At 55.8% G+C, this 17,304-nt stretch overlaps 3 protein-coding genes across 3 annotated transcripts; all 3 read left to right on the top strand.

Annotated features, from left to right (window-relative positions):
• Positions 1-3,106: 3,106 nt before the first annotated feature.
• Positions 3,107-4,192, top strand: LMXM_33_2380 (hypothetical protein, unknown function; the record flags this gene model as incomplete). Its single annotated transcript, XM_003878742.1, has 1 exon — positions 3,107-4,192. The coding sequence occupies one exon, from the start codon at positions 3,107-3,109 to the stop codon at positions 4,190-4,192; it is 1,086 nt and encodes a 361-aa protein (XP_003878791.1).
• Positions 4,193-12,572: 8,380 nt separating this feature from the next.
• On the top strand, positions 12,573-13,670 carry LMXM_33_2370 (conserved hypothetical protein; the record flags this gene model as incomplete). Its single annotated transcript, XM_003878741.1, has 1 exon — positions 12,573-13,670. The coding sequence occupies one exon, from the start codon at positions 12,573-12,575 to the stop codon at positions 13,668-13,670; it is 1,098 nt and encodes a 365-aa protein (XP_003878790.1).
• Positions 13,671-15,504: 1,834 nt separating this feature from the next.
• On the top strand, positions 15,505-16,803 carry LMXM_33_2360 (conserved hypothetical protein; the record flags this gene model as incomplete). The annotated part of the gene is made up of 1 exon (XM_003878740.1): positions 15,505-16,803. One exon carries the CDS (start codon positions 15,505-15,507, stop codon positions 16,801-16,803), a length of 1,299 nt encoding a protein of 432 aa, XP_003878789.1.
• Positions 16,804-17,304: the final 501 nt, after the last annotated feature.

Genomic DNA, 17,304 nt, shown 5'->3' with positions numbered 1-17,304 from the left:
CGCAGCACGCATGCGAGGAAGGGACGAGGAAGGAGACGGAGAGGCCATTCGACACAGGGCCCGACGCAACGGCAGGACGGCTCGCCCTTGATGACCAGGGCCGTAGCCGTGGTGCGTCAGGGGTAGGCGAGGTACGGGTATATGCGTAGAAGATTATATGGGTTTGCGCGTCGTCGAGTGAGGGCTTGACAAGAAGGGGATACGTTGTGAGCGATGGCGGGAGGGTGGCGGCGGTGATGCTTCTGCCTCACGGCGGACGAATGATTTGTCGATGTCGCGCTCGTGGTAGGGGGGGGGGAAGGTCCGCTGAGGCTGCGTCACAAAATTCACAACGAATGGGACCGAGGATGATGTGTGGAAGCAGAGGTGTAGTTGAAACGGTGGACACAGAGAGATGTGCATCAGAAGAAGAAAAAAACAGGTACACAAAGAACATTTTAAGCTAGCGGGCTGAAAGGGCGGGAACGGGACCGAATGAGAGTGAGCGCGGGGTACCGGAATTTGGCGAGATGATCGCTTCTCTCCTGCTCTCCCGTAATTGAGCGTGCCCTGTTGAATGCTGCGTTCGGCTGTGCACGCTTGACTGCTCTTGCGATGTCTCGTCTGCCACGGATGAACAACGACCCACTCCCACATTTTAGCGGCACGTGTATGCGTGCTTCCTCAGAGCTGGGCTTTCTTGTCCTCGTTACAGGCAAGTCTGCATTCATGTTTTTTTCGTATTTTTATGAGGGAGGGGGGGGTGCATGCTTCCCATTCCTCAGTCTTGTGGGCAATGTTGAATTCCCGTCTTCTCTCCGCTTGTCATGCCGAACCTTCTCGTCTTTCCCTTCTCTCTGCCTTTTCTTTTTTATGGCATACTCCCCTGCGCGACAACGCGGCATCCCTTTTTCCCTTTTCGTCGATTGGAATACTCCATGCGACGGCGACATCGTTCATTTTTCACGCGCGCGGCGTCTGTGTTTTTTTTTCCGCGGGGGCGTGTACATACCCTCACACCGTGCACACATCTGGCACACGAAGCTTACTCCCCTCCTGCCGCGCACCGCCTCCTTTTCTCTCTTTTTTTCGTGTTTCCTCTCCTTTCCGCCTCTCTGCCACACTTTCTCCTCGCTTCCACATTTGCAGTACACAACCGACAAGGAGAAAATTCTCTGCGAGGACGCAGGAAAAAAAGAGAGAGGTCGGTGTTGTGCTTCCTCGTGCAAGTCTTTCTTTCACGTTCAGTGGATTCGTTCTCTTCTGTGGTGACGCCAATTCTAGTAGTTTCTCGCTCTGCTTTGCGGAGTGAAGTGCGGTCTGTGTCTTCCTGTTCTCCATAGGTGATCGTGTGTGAGGGTTAACCTAATCTTCTTCTTTTCTCCCGCTTGACTCTTTTCCCTGTAGCTCCTCTTACCACGCACGAGGTAAAGCTTTACAGAGCGGCATCGCCTTCCTCGGGGTGGCGCCACTCAACATTTTCTGTGTTTGACCCCTTTGTTTGCATCGGGCTCCCGGGTAGGTATCTGCGGAGACACCTCCCCGCCCCCTCCAACACACACGCTGGCACAGGTAACAGAGGCACAAAAAGTTCCTGGTTGTGAGACGCGGAACCACTTGCGCAACGGACGTGGACCAAAACACCAACAGCTCGGACAAATAGATTCGCAAGCCACCCATACGTTTATGAGGAGGAGGAGAAGGCGGACTGTTTATGTGGTGCCTTCCTCGGCCTTGCCCTCTCACTCTTTTCTGATTCATACCCGCCGCTGCTGCTGTACGGTTTTGCCCTCGTTGTGTTCTCGCCGAGCGTGTCAAAGACGGTTCTTCCAATCGAATCGACGCGATTACGTCCTCCTCCTTCTACCAGATATACACACGCACAAACACACTCGCCTCACGTTAGCGGAGCTCTGTTCTTTTCATTTGTTTGTTTCGTGCGTTTCTCTCGGCCTTGCACCGTTTTACAGTTCGTAGCACCAGTGACCGCACTCGTGGAAGAGGCCGGACGTCGTTAGGAGCGACCTCCCCCTCCCCCACCCACACCACTTCCTCACGTTAGTGGGCAAGCGCGTGCGTTCACATCTCACATTTAGCCAGAGGACCTTGTCTTTTGTGTCCTGTTTTTTCCGGTGTCTCTGTGTGGTGTGCTCTCTCTCGGTTCCTCTGTTGTCCTGAGAGGTCTGATTTCGCACCCACAAAGGAAACCGTACAACCGATTCGGTGTTAGGTTTGTGCGGATCCGTTTCTTTTGCCTTACAGAATTACTGTCGAGCTCGTACACCTCTGCTCTGAAGCGCTCCCTTCTCCCTTCCTGTGCTTTTCGTTTCGTGTGTTCAGTTGTCACGTGGTGGGCACCTGCAACAGTAGCGGAGCCGAGTAGGATTAGACTTGAAAGACAAAGGACGAAAAAGCCTATACCCCGGTCGTCTCCCACTACACCCCACCGCAACTCGTTTGTTTCGTCCTCTTAGCTACCCGAAACCACTGCCCTTTTCTCTCACCACGCCCTCGACTCCCCTCATTCACGCAGAAACTCTTTCGAAAGGGGGCGACCGAGGTAGAAAGCACGTGTGTGTCCCGGCTAAGGGCGCCTCTCATTCTTTTTTTTTGATTCTTGTTCTCTGCTGTCCATTTGTTTTTGTTTATGTGTCTGTGTCTGTTTGTCGTTCGCCCCTCCCCCTTCTCCTGCCTCCCCCTCCCTCCCCCCGCGAGCTTCCTCTTTTGCTCGTTGAAGCGCGGTGACTGGTCCCAGCTTTCCGTCCACAAAGGGTTTCTCATCCCCTGAAGGGGACAGTTGTGGGATTAAACACACACACACACAAGACAGCGGCGCTCATTCTCTCGTTTCTTTTTTCTTTTCTCTTTTGCGTGTCGATAGTGGTAGTCAAGTAGCAACACTCACGCACGCACAGATAAGCCTCTCCCCGCTGACCACCTGTGCTGCTTGGTCCAGCGGGTCCGCACTGTCGCCACCTGCCTCTTGGCAGCGCTCTTCGTCGAACCCTTTCTTCAGTTTGTGGGTTCTTATTCCTGGATTGGCCTGTCAAGAGAACTCTTCTTCGCTTTTTGTGTTTTAACTTTTCTCTCTCAACCACCCCCACACACGCTACACGCACAAGGCAAGATGAACATTCTGCATAAGATCTTCACACCGGGCAGCAAGTCGAAGAAGACACTGCTGCACTGTGATGTAGAGGCCGGGGACAGGCAGTCCAACAGCTCCCCCAAGGTTTCCACCTCCGTCCAAATCAAGCGCAAATCGACCGGGAAGAGCTCCGATGACGACGACTGTGGCCCGCTGATGCGGAGCGTGTCAATGACGGTGGTCAGCGATCCAGTGCCCACATCTTTCAAGACTAATTCGAGCTTTGCAAATCAATCGAGGCCGACACAGGGTCCTGCCTCCTTCAGGTCTGTGCCTCCGGCTAGCTCTCTCTCCAACGCAAGCTGCCATCTCGAGCGGCACCACCAGCACACTGCCGCCCTCGCAAGCAGTGTCTCTCGCCATAACCAACGCTCTCTCTTTGATAAGATACAGGGCAGCGGAAGCTTTGCGGTCGGCGAAACGACGGTATCAGGCGGGAGCTTCACGGCGAACGGCGGCACGGTGAACCTGTGGCGGTTGCCGTGGACGCAGAAGAAGGTGACCATGTGCCCCAACTGCCATCGCCCGCGTGAGCGCGATCGCAACGTGTACGTCTCTCGCGCCAGCTACGTTCTGCAGGAGACAACCATCGAAAATGGCATGGGCGACGACATGAGTGAGGCGAATGAAGACATGTCCTACAGCGAATCGGAGGGCATGGGCGGACCGATGAGCGACTCCGTCACCTGCCGCTGTGGGGTCGTATCAGAGGGCGACGCACCACTGGATTACGACGACTCTGCCGAAGCCACCGAGGAGCACCCGCAGATGTTTATCGTCGAGACGCAGAATCCGTCTGCAGTTCAGTTGCCAGGCACCGTCGCCGAGGCCTCGGACAGCGAAGACGAAGGCCGCGACGACCTCCGGCGGTCGTACAAACTGTCGTTTGTGTCTCCCCCCACCTCCACCTCGCTACGGCGTCGTGCGCCGCATGCGCAGCGGCCGCTGGGCGGCGCATCCCCTCAAAGTAACACCGCCTCCGTGCCGAAGAGGGTGACCCATTGGCTTCACGAGCAGCAGACCTCGGAGGCACCTGTCCTGTCGAAGCCCAAGGCAACCATCTAGGCGCCGAGCAGCCGACATCGAAGCGAGCATGGCGGTTTGCTTCTTCTCCTCTTTGCTGGCCAGCTGAGCGAGCTTCGCCGTCTCTGACAATCCTTTTGTTTGCTTGTTTCTTCCACCACCACCTCCTGCCTCTTCTCTTCCAAGCCAGCCCGAAATCATCAAAGGAGAGAGCGACTGCAACATCCGCACCGTCCTTCGTTAGCTGAGGGGTCTCTCCCACTTGCTTCTCTTACTGTTTACGCTCCTTCATACTCTACTTCGCGGGTGCTATAAGTACATGCGTTCTTTGCCCCCCTCTCCCTCCCCCTCCTCCCTTTTAGGTGGCGTTGCAGGGTGCAAGCGAGTGCCGCCCTACACGTCTAGATTCGCATCAGTCCTCGCTGCTTCTTCATCTGTCTTCTTCTTCTTTTTTTTCCTCTCTTCTGGTTTGGTCCTTCTGAGGTCCCGCCTCTACAAAACGCGTGTTTTTGTTCTCGTTGCGTTCACTTCTCCATTGCTGCGCAGTGCGCGACATCCTATACACAACGCACTCGTAGTGTCGTTTGATGTCTTTTTCTCCCTGTGTGTGTGTGTGCGCGCGTGCGTGTGTGCCTCTTCGCCTCTGCTTCATGATGCTTGTGCCTCTGTGCGTGCGTCCGTCCGCGCTTGTGCGTATTCCTCTCTCTCTCTGCAGTATCGACAGGTGTTATCATGCGCTTTTCCATTTGCCCCTCCTCGCCTGGTTTCTTGGCGTCTGCGTGTGCTCATCGTCTCAGTGGTTTGCCCCGACGCTTGGCTAGCATGCGAGGTTGAAAGTTTCCGGGCACGTGTTGCACGAGTCTGTTTTGCGCTGTGGACTTCAGCGACGCGTACAGCACCCGTGCGCCGGTCGGGCATGAGGAAGTCCAACGAAATAAAAAGCGGAAGCATGCCGAGCGCAACGCTGATGGCGAGCAGTCAAAAGGTGGAAAACAAAATATGTACGCACGCTTCGTTACCGTGCTTGACCGGGCTGGGAATGAGTCCGGAGTTACTTCAAAAGGCGCTTCGGAGTGAGCGAGGCACGCTGCGACCGGTGTCTTTTCGTTTTTGCTTTTCTTGTTTTTGTTTCTAGCGCTCACTTGCCTCTTCGAATTTCACTTGCTTGGTCGGACAGCGACGTTGATGGCCTCCCGGACGGCAGCCCTTGCCACCACCGTACAAACGGTGACGCAATTGACCCTGTGATGCTCCCTTTCCATCATCGTCTCACCCGTATACGTAGATGTGTTGTGAGCCGGGACGTGAAGGCACAGGAAACAGGAACACACACCTACCCCCAACCGGGCTCTCCGCGCGTGTGTATGTGCATGCAATTTGAATGGCGACGATGATGATACATACCCACACGCACAGACACAGACACCCTCCGCTTCGTCTTCCTGGAACACTCGAGTCTTCTACTTTTTCATGTTTGTCTTCCTTCAACGCGGCGATTGCTTTCCCTACTCGTGCGTGCTCCCCCTCGAGCTGCCGTCTTTTTTTTTGTTCGCTCGTTGATGTCATGTGCCTCTGCGTCCCTCAGTTCCACGTCCCCCACCGCCCATTCCTCGTTTTCCCTCCTCCCCTTACTTTAGAACTGTTCGCCCCACACCTCGTCTGTATATATATATATATTCTTTTTCTGTGACCCGTGTGTGATTCTCGTCCCTCTTTTGATGTCCCTTTTTTTTCTTGGCTACTCTCATTCCTCTCTTCTCTGGAGCGATGGACCTACCTCCCCATCCCCCTGCGTGCCGTGACCGAAACCACGCGCCGAGTGTGCAGCCGTGGTGCTCGCGCCCGACCTGCTGCGAGGGTGAATTGGCCAGCGAGACGACACCGAGCAGCACGTGTGGTTGCCCTTGCTGCGGACCCGCTCTCCCGCCCTCATGGCACCCGACACGCGCCCTGCAGTTGTGGGCCGTCGCGTGCGCCTGCTTTTGCCGTGAGAGCGTGCGACTCGGTGCCGTGCCCGGCGTGCCACGCGAGATCCGCGGATCGCCCGACGCCCGAGGCAGACCGCGTTTCACGCAATGGTCTTGCGCGCAGGGATGCCATTGCTCGCACGTGACTCGCGCTGCACGGGCTTCCGCCGTCGGGTGTCTATCGCTGCTCGCCACATCCTCCGTCCCCTTTCTCGGAGCGGCGCGCTGTGCGCTCTCTGTGTGCGCAGGCGCTGCCGGGGACAGCTGGCATGGTGTGTCGCACTCCGCGCAGGGTGTGCGGGAGGTGTGCACGGCTCAGCCCCCCGGGTGCGTGTGTGCGGCATCTGCGGCATCTCGTACGCCCGACCGGGGTGGGCTGATGCGGCACAGGCGCCGGAGGCGTGTGTGTGTGTGGGGGGGGGGGAGGACCGCACCGCGCTGCCGCGTGGAGCCCTCCAGAAGACTGTGTGGAGAGACACCGCACCGTATGCAGGCAGGGTGCGCGGTGTCTCGGAGGGCCCTTGCCTGAGTCTGGCCAGCGTCCTCCTTGAGCCCACCCGGCACGCGCATAGACGGAGATCCCCTGCTGCCCGCACGACAGACGCCGCCGCTTCCTGGCCTCGAGCAGGAGCCTGGACGCGGTCTGCGCGGGTCAAGCCATGCCGTCCACACCCGGGTCCGTGTGGCGCCGATGGCGCAGCACGCATGCGAGGAAGGGACGAGGAAGGAGACGGAGAGGCCATTCGACACAGGGCCCGACGCAACGGCAGGACGGCTCGCCCTTGATGACCAGGGCCGTAGCCGTGGTGCGTCAGGGGTAGGCGAGGTACGGGTATATGCGTAGAAGATTATATGGGTTTGCGCGTCGTCGAGTGAGAGGGCTCGTGGAAAAGTTTTTTTTTCCCAGGGTGGGCTGTGGAGTTGGGGGGGGGGCTTCGCGTCGCTTGTTCTCCGTTTCTTGTGCGATATAAAGTATCGATGCCATGTAACGCGGTTTGTTATATTTCTGTGTGCGTGCGTGCGTGTATGCTTTCCAGTGACGTGTTGATTCAACGCCGTTTTTTTTTTTTGCGCGTGTGTGTGTCTGGTACCAAGGATCACAGGAATGTTTCTGTTTCATTTGGCTGTGGTGGAATCCTATGTGCTGGGGCGGTTGTGAGCCTGCTGCTTCCTCTTTTTTTTCACCGGGCATGCGTGGATGTTGAGCGGAGTTGTGTGTTCATCTGTGCGTCTTCACAGCCGTGTGTTAAGATTGTGTTTGTCTTGGTTATGGCTGGCGCGCGTGGACGTGTGCATGATGCGGTGGTTTGTTGTCTTTCTGTATGTGTGGATCTTTTCATTTCTCGCTGATCTCCACCGACCGTGCGGCTCTCTCTCCCTGTCCACGCGTACACAAACACCGACGCAGGCAAACAGTGAACCGAAGAGACTTAGGGTCATCCTCTGCCCCAGAATCCGATGTACCTGTACGCTGCCTTTCTTTTATGTGTTTCTTCTGTTGTTTCTCTTGCCTTTGATTCTTGTTGCGTGTGTAGATGCGCGTAACATGTTTTGTTGTGCATATATAAGTGTTTTCTTGTGCGTGCGTGCGTGCGTGTGTGTGTGTGGTCACTTCTCTGAGTATTTTTTTTTATACTCTCTTTGTTGATAACGTTTAGTGCGTGTGTGTAGTATGTGCGTCGCGTTGGCGGCTGTTTCCCGGTAATGTTTTGCCTTCGTTTCCTCTTCGCTGCTTTCGCCCGCCTCATTTTTGGGTGCACTGCTACGCGCCTCCCTTGTATGTTGGTCGTGTGCTCCTTTGCTGTGCACTCTACGGATCGGGGAGCGAGGATGATGGTCAAGGCCCTCGTCCTGACGCTCCCCTCCCTCCCTCCCTCCATCTCCCCTCTTACGCTTTCTTTCTTTCCCGCCTGATTTGAATCTCTCTCTATATGTACGTGCATACCACCTCTGTTGTGGCTAGCTGCACACGTGTGTACACCAAAGACACCCACAGAGACGCCTAAACACCTGATTGCCTCTCAGTGCTCCTCGTCACTCCCAGACCCCTCCACGCTGTCGCTGTCTTGGTGCCTTTTTTTGTTTTCTACTTTTCGAGTAGGTCACGTGGAGTCCTGGAGAGCCCGTGGTGACGCCCGAAAGAAAGGGAGCCCTCCCTCCTCCCCAATACGCAACGAATATGTTTCGTGAAGACAGAGAGGATAGAGGTGAGCCTTTTTTTTGGCGTGTGGCGACATCCCTTCCGGTGAGAGGAACAGAACCGAGCAGAGAAGCAGAGAACGAGGGCCGACGGCCCCGTGGCGACGGATGAGAGGCCCCTTTGTGTGTATCGTTTGGATGACTGTTTTGCCTTGAGTCGGCGATGGATGCCATGCAGGATGAGAATCAGAAACTTCAATCTGGTGACATCGGAGGAGGAGGAGGAAGGAAAACAGGGGAGAGTCCACGCAGCGCACAGTTGGCGGCGAACGCGACGTGCATGCTCGATGTGTGCGTCATTGTGTATTCACCGCTCTCTTCGTGGGTTGCTTCTTCGTGCTCGCTCCTCCTTCTCAATCGCCATCTCGCACGCAATACAGCAAGCAAGCGCGCCCCTTCGTGAAGTCTGCACTCATCCTCGTTTTTTTTTGTGGCCCACGGCTTCTCTCCTCGTTTCTTGCACAGATTCTCCTGCTCCCCTGTTGCGCTACCCCTCCCCGGACTACTCCGCATCACCCACCTCCTTTTCTCTCTCTTTCTGCCGACGCTTGTGGATTTCGTTTTTTTTTTGTCGCATCTCCTCCTCCTTGTTTCTCTTCTACATGTGATCTTCACTCCAGCCGACTAACCGAACACCCTGCCATTGTTTCTGTCTATGAACACCGCTGCGTTCAGTCGAGGTGCGCTGAAGAGGCTCGACGTGATGCGGACCAAGGCGAGGGCTGTAGTGAAAAAGAAACGAGGAGGAGAGACGCAGAGAAAGTCACATGCAGACTCGCTCTCTCGTGAGCGTGGGTCGAGAGAGAGTCGCGAAGCAGACGGTGCGCACCTACACCACGCCCGGCATCACGAGACGATGAGAATTTCTCTATATAAAAAACGATGATTTTAGTAGACTCTGGAAGCATGTGCATTGGCAAAAGAGAAAGCGTATGCAGGAGCTTCGAACCAGCGGAAGGCAAGGTGCAACGCAAAGCAAACTTCTCCGGAGCACCTGTGCGAAGGAGCGCACGTCAACGCTACAGCACGCGGTGCAACGGAGCGCCCGCTCCGTCACTTGCCGTTTCTCCTGCAAGCCTTTTTTTGTTTGTTTCTGTAATGCTCCACCATCTTCCTTTTGACTATGCACCACGTTTTCTTTTTTTCTTTTTCCGTGCCGTCTCGTTAAGATTACTTGCGCGCCATGAATGCGGATGCAGTTCTTCCTTTCCTGGACGCTTCCCTTCTCCTTGTTCCGTATGCTTCCGTCACTCTCTTTGACGTCTTCGACTCTCCACGTGGATTGGCTCGCTGTGTTTTACTCACAGGCCTGCGCCTTCGTCATCGCTTGAATGCTTTCTTTTTCGTCGCTGGGTCGTCGTTTTACGTTCAGTACTCCTCTGCCTCTCTTTCACCTCGGTCCTTCTTTCTTTCTCTCATGCGACACCGACTGCGTGGAGTCGGGTGCCGCAGGATTCGCGAATCGCTCTACCTTTCTTCTGCTTACTCCACTTCTCTCCCTCTCTCTGTTGGTCAGAGGCAGGTAAGCAGGCAGCGCTTAGCGATCGCCCCCCCTCTCCAAAAAAAGAAACTCATCATTGCGTTGTGCTTTTTTCTTGCTTTTGTTTTGTCGTTCCTATTCTTAACCTCCTCCCTCCTCCATTTCCCCACACTACCGCCTCCCACACCACCGCCTCCCTCCATTCTCATCAGAATGCGCGAACGTCGTTGTTTTTGTTTGTTCTTAGTTCCACCGACACGCACATCGCATGTTTGCTTGTTCTTTTTTTTCTGTTTTGCTTCCTGTTCTTCCGCTGTTCTCCACTTTCGCTTCCTCTCTCCTATGCCCCGCCTCCCCTCTCATAATCTAATATTGTGTCTTCCCCTTTTCTGTGTGTGTTCGTCGTCGTCGTCGTGGTGCTTGTGGCACCTAAAAAAATCGCCATCAACCATTCTCTCTTGTTTTGTTGTATACGGTGTGTGCGTATGTTGTGAAATAGCCGCACATCTTGTGGGGGTCACGTGTACGCCTCTATCAAAACGAAGGCTGTCCTCGGCGCTTGTGCTCTCCCCCTCCCTCTCTCTGTCTTTATCTTTTTTTCTCTCTATGTGCGTGTGTGTTGTTCTCTGCTTTAACCGCGACGTCGTGGTGGTGAAGAGAAGCGTCGTCGGTGATGGAACTCAAGAAGGGTGGGGCATCCATCCGAGACCAATAGGGAGAGAAGTGAAAAAAAAAGAAGAAAACAACAAGTGAAACGTCAGACATGCTGTTGAGCAGACTCTGCTCATCAGTGCCGTCGCTGTTCTGTCCTGTCCTGTTTTTTGTGGTTGTTGTTGTGGAACGTTTTTTTTTTTTGGAGGGGGGGGGATGATGTCAACCTTCCATCACTCTAGGCTTTTAAAAGCGAACGAAAAAAAAAACATTGCTACTATCGTATGCGTGTACTTTGTTCTCCCGCTGCAGCCGAGGATCATATGTGCGTGCAGTGGCGGAGTGCCGTCGCGTTCATGTAGGCAAGGGGATGCGCGTCGGTTGTGCGTAGTGACGAGGGGGAGACTGCCTTTGAATAGCATGAGTAGCCCTGGGCAGATCTGCTCCACCTCCCATTTCCTTTTCCCCTTCTCATGTGTGTGTGCTCTGTTCACCTTTTTGTTTCGTTGCCTAAACTTGTTCGGCGCCTTTTTTTCTGTCTCTTCGCGGCATCGGCAGAGGCCCAAAATATAAAAATGCGCGAATAAAGAAATGAACGTGAACGGCCTTTGGGAGTGGAGTTGTCGTCTCCTCTTCTGCCCGTCCCGTCACACACGTAGTGGATAACCGTATTTGACGGATACTGTCATTCTGTGACTTGACGCCGGGCTCTTGCTGGCTCCTGGTGTGAATGGTCAAACTGTGTTTTGAGTTTATTTTTTTCTCATCGCTCTGCTTCGCCTGCCCCTCATTTTTCTCTGCTCCCTCTGTCCCTTGCGTGTTTTTTTCTTCTATCCGATGTGGTGTGTACTGCTCAGTGCGCGTGTGCGCTTCCGAGTGTCTTTTATAGCTGTGTCCCGAACAAAGATGGACATCTGTGTCGTCATCTTCCAGAGGGCGGCCTTCTCTCTCTCTCTGTCTGCGCATGCTTGCGGATATTCATCAGAATTTTTTTCTTCTCCTTTTGCGTGCGTCGTCTTCGTGTTGGCGTGTGATTCTCTCGCTCTCCCTGGAGTGTGAGTGAGATATATATACGTGCAGGGGCTGGTAGGTGTATGTTTATGTGTGAATGAAGGTGCGCCTCTTCGCACAGTGTATCGTCCCTCAAACAGCCGTATGCGTGGTTGCTATTTTTTTTTCGAACGTTTTTCGTCTCTCTCTACCTTGTTGGGTCGAAGCGCCTTGTTATAAGTGGGCTTTCTCTCTGTGTGCGGGTGTGCGGGTGCGGGTGTTGTACCCTCCCTTATGGTTTGCCTTTTTTTTCCCGTCGACGCATGTTCTTGTGTTCTCCCTTCTCCCGTCTCGTCCCTACTCTCCCTTCTTCTAGGCGGGGGTGCACGTAACGGTGGAGCATGACGAGGAGTGGGAGACGGAGCCATACAAGCAGTCAAACCGCTTGATGAGAACAACATCCGGTGAATACTCCTACGGGCCATTACCGGCGCCTACGCAATCCAGCACGCACGAAACGCAACGGCTGTGTTGGTGATGGGGGTGGGTGGGGGAGACTCTCGCTCGTTTTCGCTTGTGGGCCTTCGTGGTGCGCCTTTCCCTCTCTCCACCCTCTCCCCCTTCCCCTCTCCCCCTTCCCCCTCTTCGGGGGACTCCCTCTCCGATGTGTGTTCGTGTTCGCGCCTCCACGAACGTTCCGTGCCACGCTCGCACTGGAGGCTATTGCAGCCCCGAGTGCGCGCGCTGGAAGTTTTTTTTTCCTCCGTTGCTTTTCCTCCCCGTGCGTGCGTACCGTAGGCACTGGGCAGAATAGCCTGGTTAGCCTTCTTGCTTCACAAGTCGCGATGCGGGAAGGTTGGTGGGTGGCCGGGGCGGAGGCGAGAATGAAGGAGTGTGGCGGGGTGACTTCTGGCCTCCCCATCTCTTGGTCCCTCTATTGCACCCTTTTCTCCTTTTTTTGCTTTCAACTTGTTGTGCGTCACCATTCGCTTTCTTCATCGGCGTCGTTACGTTCACGATGCAGGCACCTTGCCAGAGTTCAACTTCACTGCACACAGACAAAACCCTGAGGCGCACGCCACCCTTCCCCCTTTCCGGGTGAGCATAGATCTATCCCACCTATTTATAGAAGAAGATGTCTGCTGAGGGCGACATGGAGGGGGTCGCGTACGACGACACGCTTGGAGAGACGCTGGACCCGGACGAGGAAGAGGAGGACCTGGCTTCTTATCTTGTGCCGCGCTTGGCTACATACGCGCCGTCCACCTCACCGCTTTCGTCATCACTGGCGTCGCAGGTCGGCGAAGCCGACGGCGCCGCTGAGGAGGACCATGCTCTGCCCCTATCCAGGCAGCGTGACGGCAGCGGAAGTCAGGTGTGGGACAGTGGCGAGCGGTCCGCCGCACACGCCCTCGAGGACGACACAGCGGAAAGTGTCGCAGTGCGTGCGAGTCACGGTCTGCCTGCGCACTCGTCTGCCTCTGCCGACGAAGAGGCACAGGCGAACGCCGGCAGCGGTGTAGACCCATTTCTAACGGAAATGGATGCCGAGGATGTCGACGACTGGCACGAAGAGGACGAAAATGACGTTGACGAGAACGACGAGGAAGCGACTGACAGCACTGATGCCCCGCCACAGACGCGCCCCGGCACGCGCTGCGGTGGCGCGAGCGACGTTCCCGACTATGTGAACGCCTTCGCGCACAGCCGTGTAAAGGAGCTGCTCAAGTACGAGGGCAGCTCCTCCATCATCTCAAAGGATGCGATATCGGCGGTATCTGAGGCGGTGGCGCTCCTGACGCGTGATCTTGTCGCTACGGCTGCGGGAGAAGCAACCAGGCGGCATCGCAAGACCGTCACCTATGAGGATATCGCCCGCGTGGCGCAGTTGCTCGACCGCTTTTCTTTCTTGGCGGAGGTGGTGCCGCCGGTGGCCGCCTTTTCCTCCAACGCGCTCGGTGCTGGAAGCTCAATCGTGGTTGGCAGCAGCGTACACTCGGCCGCGACCCCGAGCAGTAGTCGCGGCACGAAGCGACACGGAGAACCGCTCGTGCGTAGTCGATCTGCGCACGGACGCCCAGGCAAGGATGCGCTGCAGACCCTCGGCGAATCGCCGCCGGCGGCGACGCGGTCCAAGACGGCGCACGTGCGCGTGTTCGGTGCAGCCGCGCACCGATCGACTGTTCACCCGCAGCCTGGGGCTGGGTTGCGTCAGGCAACCCTGCGTTTTTGAAGAAGATGGCGCACAAGAGACCCGAATCCCAGAGGCGTCATGAGTGGCTGCTGCGTCTCTCCCCCACGTTTTTCACGGAGAGGGTTTGATGACAGAGAGGAAGCGAGGCGCAGACACCACCGCCCCCGAATCGAGCACCTTAGAGCGTTACTGTGCAAGGTCTGCTCCGCTTCGGCGCTTCCGCCCTTCCCGTTCCTTCCTCGTGCATTAACGCGACTTTCCAGCTTTCCTTAACCCGGCGTTTGATGTGATGTAGTGGGCTTGAATCTAATTTTGCACTTCCATAGGTGGCGCTTATCGAAGTTGTCTGCGGCCGGAAGCGAAAGTAGCGAAGAGGCGCTGAGGCCTCAACCAAGCTACAGCTGCAACCAACAAGCATCGAAAAAAATGAGTACCGTCTCTTCATCGCCTACAGCTGCTGCTGCTGCTGCTACCAGAAGAATTCACGGATTCACTTGTGCGCAGCAAATGGGTGGTCGCCCTTTTCTGCCCCACACCGGCGCGAGTTACACGCGTGCTCTGCTGAGTGAGGGGTACTTGCGCTACGTGCGCGGATTCAAATGGAAGGGATGGGTGGGTGTGCGATGGGGGCTTTTATGGCTTGCTAGCAGTTCTAGTCGTATCTTACTACACGTTGTCTACTTTCTCTCCCTCTCTCGCATGTCCGTTGGCTGTTGCGTTCTTTGCTTCCTTCTGCGTCTCGCCCTTCCTCTGCGCGGCTTCACCTCCCTCCCACGCACTCACGCGCAAAACACTAAAAAAAACGTACAACCCCGCGCACCTGAATAAAACGCGCACCACCGCCATCTCATATTTGTGTCGCTTGGCCGATGCCAGCTGCTCTCTCGCACTCTCTCGCTCTAATTTTTCGGGTGCTCGATGCACAGCGAAAAAAAAAGCAAAACAGAAACCCACACGATTAGATAAGCGGCTGTCCTCTTCCATTTCCCGTCCTTTACCACGTGCGTTTGCCTGTCATCTTCCTCTCCCTCATCTGGGGCTGATTTGAAGGGTGGTCTCTCTTCGTGTCGCGTGCGCTCTCCCCACCCCCATCCTCGTAGCTGTCTTTCCGTTGCCACGTACCTGTGCTTCTTCTCGTTCCCTATTTGCCGTGCTTGTATCGGTTGAACTGCGAGCGAAAGGAGGGCGTGTCTTTAAGGCGCTTCACGCAACCTCTCCCCTCAAATAAAAAAAAAACAGAGGAAAGACCACCGCAATAAGCTCACCAGCACATGTAAAACTGACAGGGCGTGAAGGAGAAACCCTCACCAAGGAAAAAAAAACAAAAGAACGTAACACAAGTGTCTCCCCCACCTCGCATCTTGAAGTCTCTCTTTTTTTTCCGTCTTGAGTTGTTTTCGCTCGTTTCATCACCTGACGATCTCTACGTGTAGACATCAACTACAAACGGCAGTCCAGGGCGCGCGCGAACACGCTCTCGCTCTCGCTCTCACACGCACACACACACACACACACAACGAAGGAAGCTCATATACAGGCACCGCTCAAGGTAACGCTGTCGCACGTTCGCTTATGCGCACGTTACATACACTGCAACGCAACGCTCTCATGAAGACGTGCACTTGGTAGTAGTATTGTGTGTTCTGGTTGATACCAATCCGCCGTCTCTCTCTCGTTTTCTTGCTTCTTCTCTTGTTTCAGTCTGCGTCACGGCTGTTTGCGGTCACCCCCTTCCTCTCCCCTTACCTCAGCTCTGCTGCTGCCCTTGTGTGTGCTGTACGTTTTTTTTTCAGCTTAGTGCCGGGGGGATCCTTTTGTTTTCGCGAATTCCTAGACTCCTTCCCCCTCCTCCGTTTTCGTTGGGCTACGAGCCATGTCTACGATGGCCGCCTCTCGCAGCGACACACCGGCGCCGGTGCATGAGATGTCCATGGAGCGGCTGCGGCGCGAGTACGTGTCGCTCAAGAGCACCAGCTACTCGTTGACGGTGGAGGAGTCGCATCTTATCAGGAAGATTGAGACTCTGCGCGAGGAATCAGTCCGCGCGGTGCTGAACGCTGAAATGAAGGAGGAGCAGGTGTCGAACCAGCTGTTCCGCCGCCTCGATGGCGCAGAAAAAGAAGTGCAGCGATATCAGACTTTGTTGAAGGAAGAGGAGAGCGAGGCAGAGTCGCTCAGCAGGCGGATCAAGGAGATGCGCAGCCAGCAAACAGAGGTCGAGAACGCGTTGGAGGAGCGGCAAGAGTATCTCTTAATGAACCTGCAGCGAAAACTGCTCGACATGGCGCGTAAGAAGACGGCGGTGGAGCAGGAGCTCATGGCGGAGCGGCAGAGGTACTTGGATGTGCTTGTCACGCGCCTCAACATGCTGCGAGGCCGCGGGCTCGTCTCTAGCACTGAGTCTTCTTCGACCATCCACTCACAGCCGAGCCCGGCGGAGGCGAATACTACTTCAGTGGAGAAGCACTTTGACGTGCTGCTACCGTCAACGGCAGCGTCCCACACTTCCACGCCATTGCTGAGGACGGGCGTGCCTCTTGGTGACAACCACAGCATGCTGCCATCCGAGAAGCCTCTGCGAGAGGATGCGTGCACCGAAACCGACATTTCACTACCCCTCGTCGTCACGCCCGCCGTAACGGCTCAGAAGAAGCCCAAGGATGGTGTTACTGTGAACGCGTCTCGCGGCAACACAAACAGCACCAGCGGCCGCCTGAGCGCGTCAACGACCCCCCGCTCTGCCGACCTCACGCCACGCTCCTCGCACTCCTCCGAGACTCACCACGCCGTGGCGGCTCTCGAGCGCAAACTCAACCAGCTGCTGCTGGAGCAGGCCGCCGCTATGCAGCGGACCTCCGCCACAGAGAAGCAGTGCGCCGTGCTGACAGCGAAGCTGCATGCGGTGCAGGAGGCGACGTTCCTCGACCGCGCCCGTGCCTCGAAGATGAAGGAAGAGCTGGAGAAGGCACGCGCGCACCTCTCGGAGATGAAGGCTAGCGACAGCAGTGGCATTCCATTCTCGTCATTCGACGACCCCTCCGTCATGAGTAGCTCGAATATGTCTTTTGACAACTCCAGCTCTGTCGTATTAAGCAATCTCTCGCTGCGAGAGCGCACCCGCGAGCTGCTCTCGTCGGTGCCGCTACCAAACCCGAACGAGAGACCTTGCTGAAGAGGGCGAGGGGAGTCGGGGGGGGGGCGTGTAAGTGTGTCGAGAAACTGGAAGATGTTCGACCGATACCCCTGGGGGTGCACACCTTTGCAGGGAATGAGGCGAGAAGAAGGGCTCAACGGCTGCTCTGCGTGCGATGCCCCCGTGCATGTGTGTGTGTGGGACAGCCCCCACCTCTCTCTGCACTTCTTCTTCGCCGAAACACACTCAATATCTTTGCAACAGCCAAAAGAACACCAAAAAACGGCGACGACTGGATAGTCGAGTATCATCACCAACGTGACTTCAGACACCGGCACGGTCCGAGGCTCTCCTTTATGACATTCCGGGTCGCCCTTCGTTTTTGTTTTCAAGTATTGTGCTCAGACCCCGATAACGAGAGGAACACCTCATAGTGCGCGGTTTCACAGGGCCCAGTGCCCAACTCTGTGGGTAAACCAAGCAGCCCCCCTCCTCCGTATCCCTGCCAGATGCCAGACGACTTTCTGGTGGTGTCAGGGT

Source organism: Leishmania mexicana, chromosome 33 (assembly GCF_000234665.1).
Source record: "Leishmania mexicana MHOM/GT/2001/U1103 complete genome, chromosome 33".
Lineage (NCBI taxonomy): Eukaryota > Euglenozoa > Kinetoplastea > Trypanosomatida > Trypanosomatidae > Leishmania > Leishmania mexicana.
Note: the sequence above shows the minus strand (reverse complement) of the source record. Positions and strands in the feature narration are given on the sequence as shown.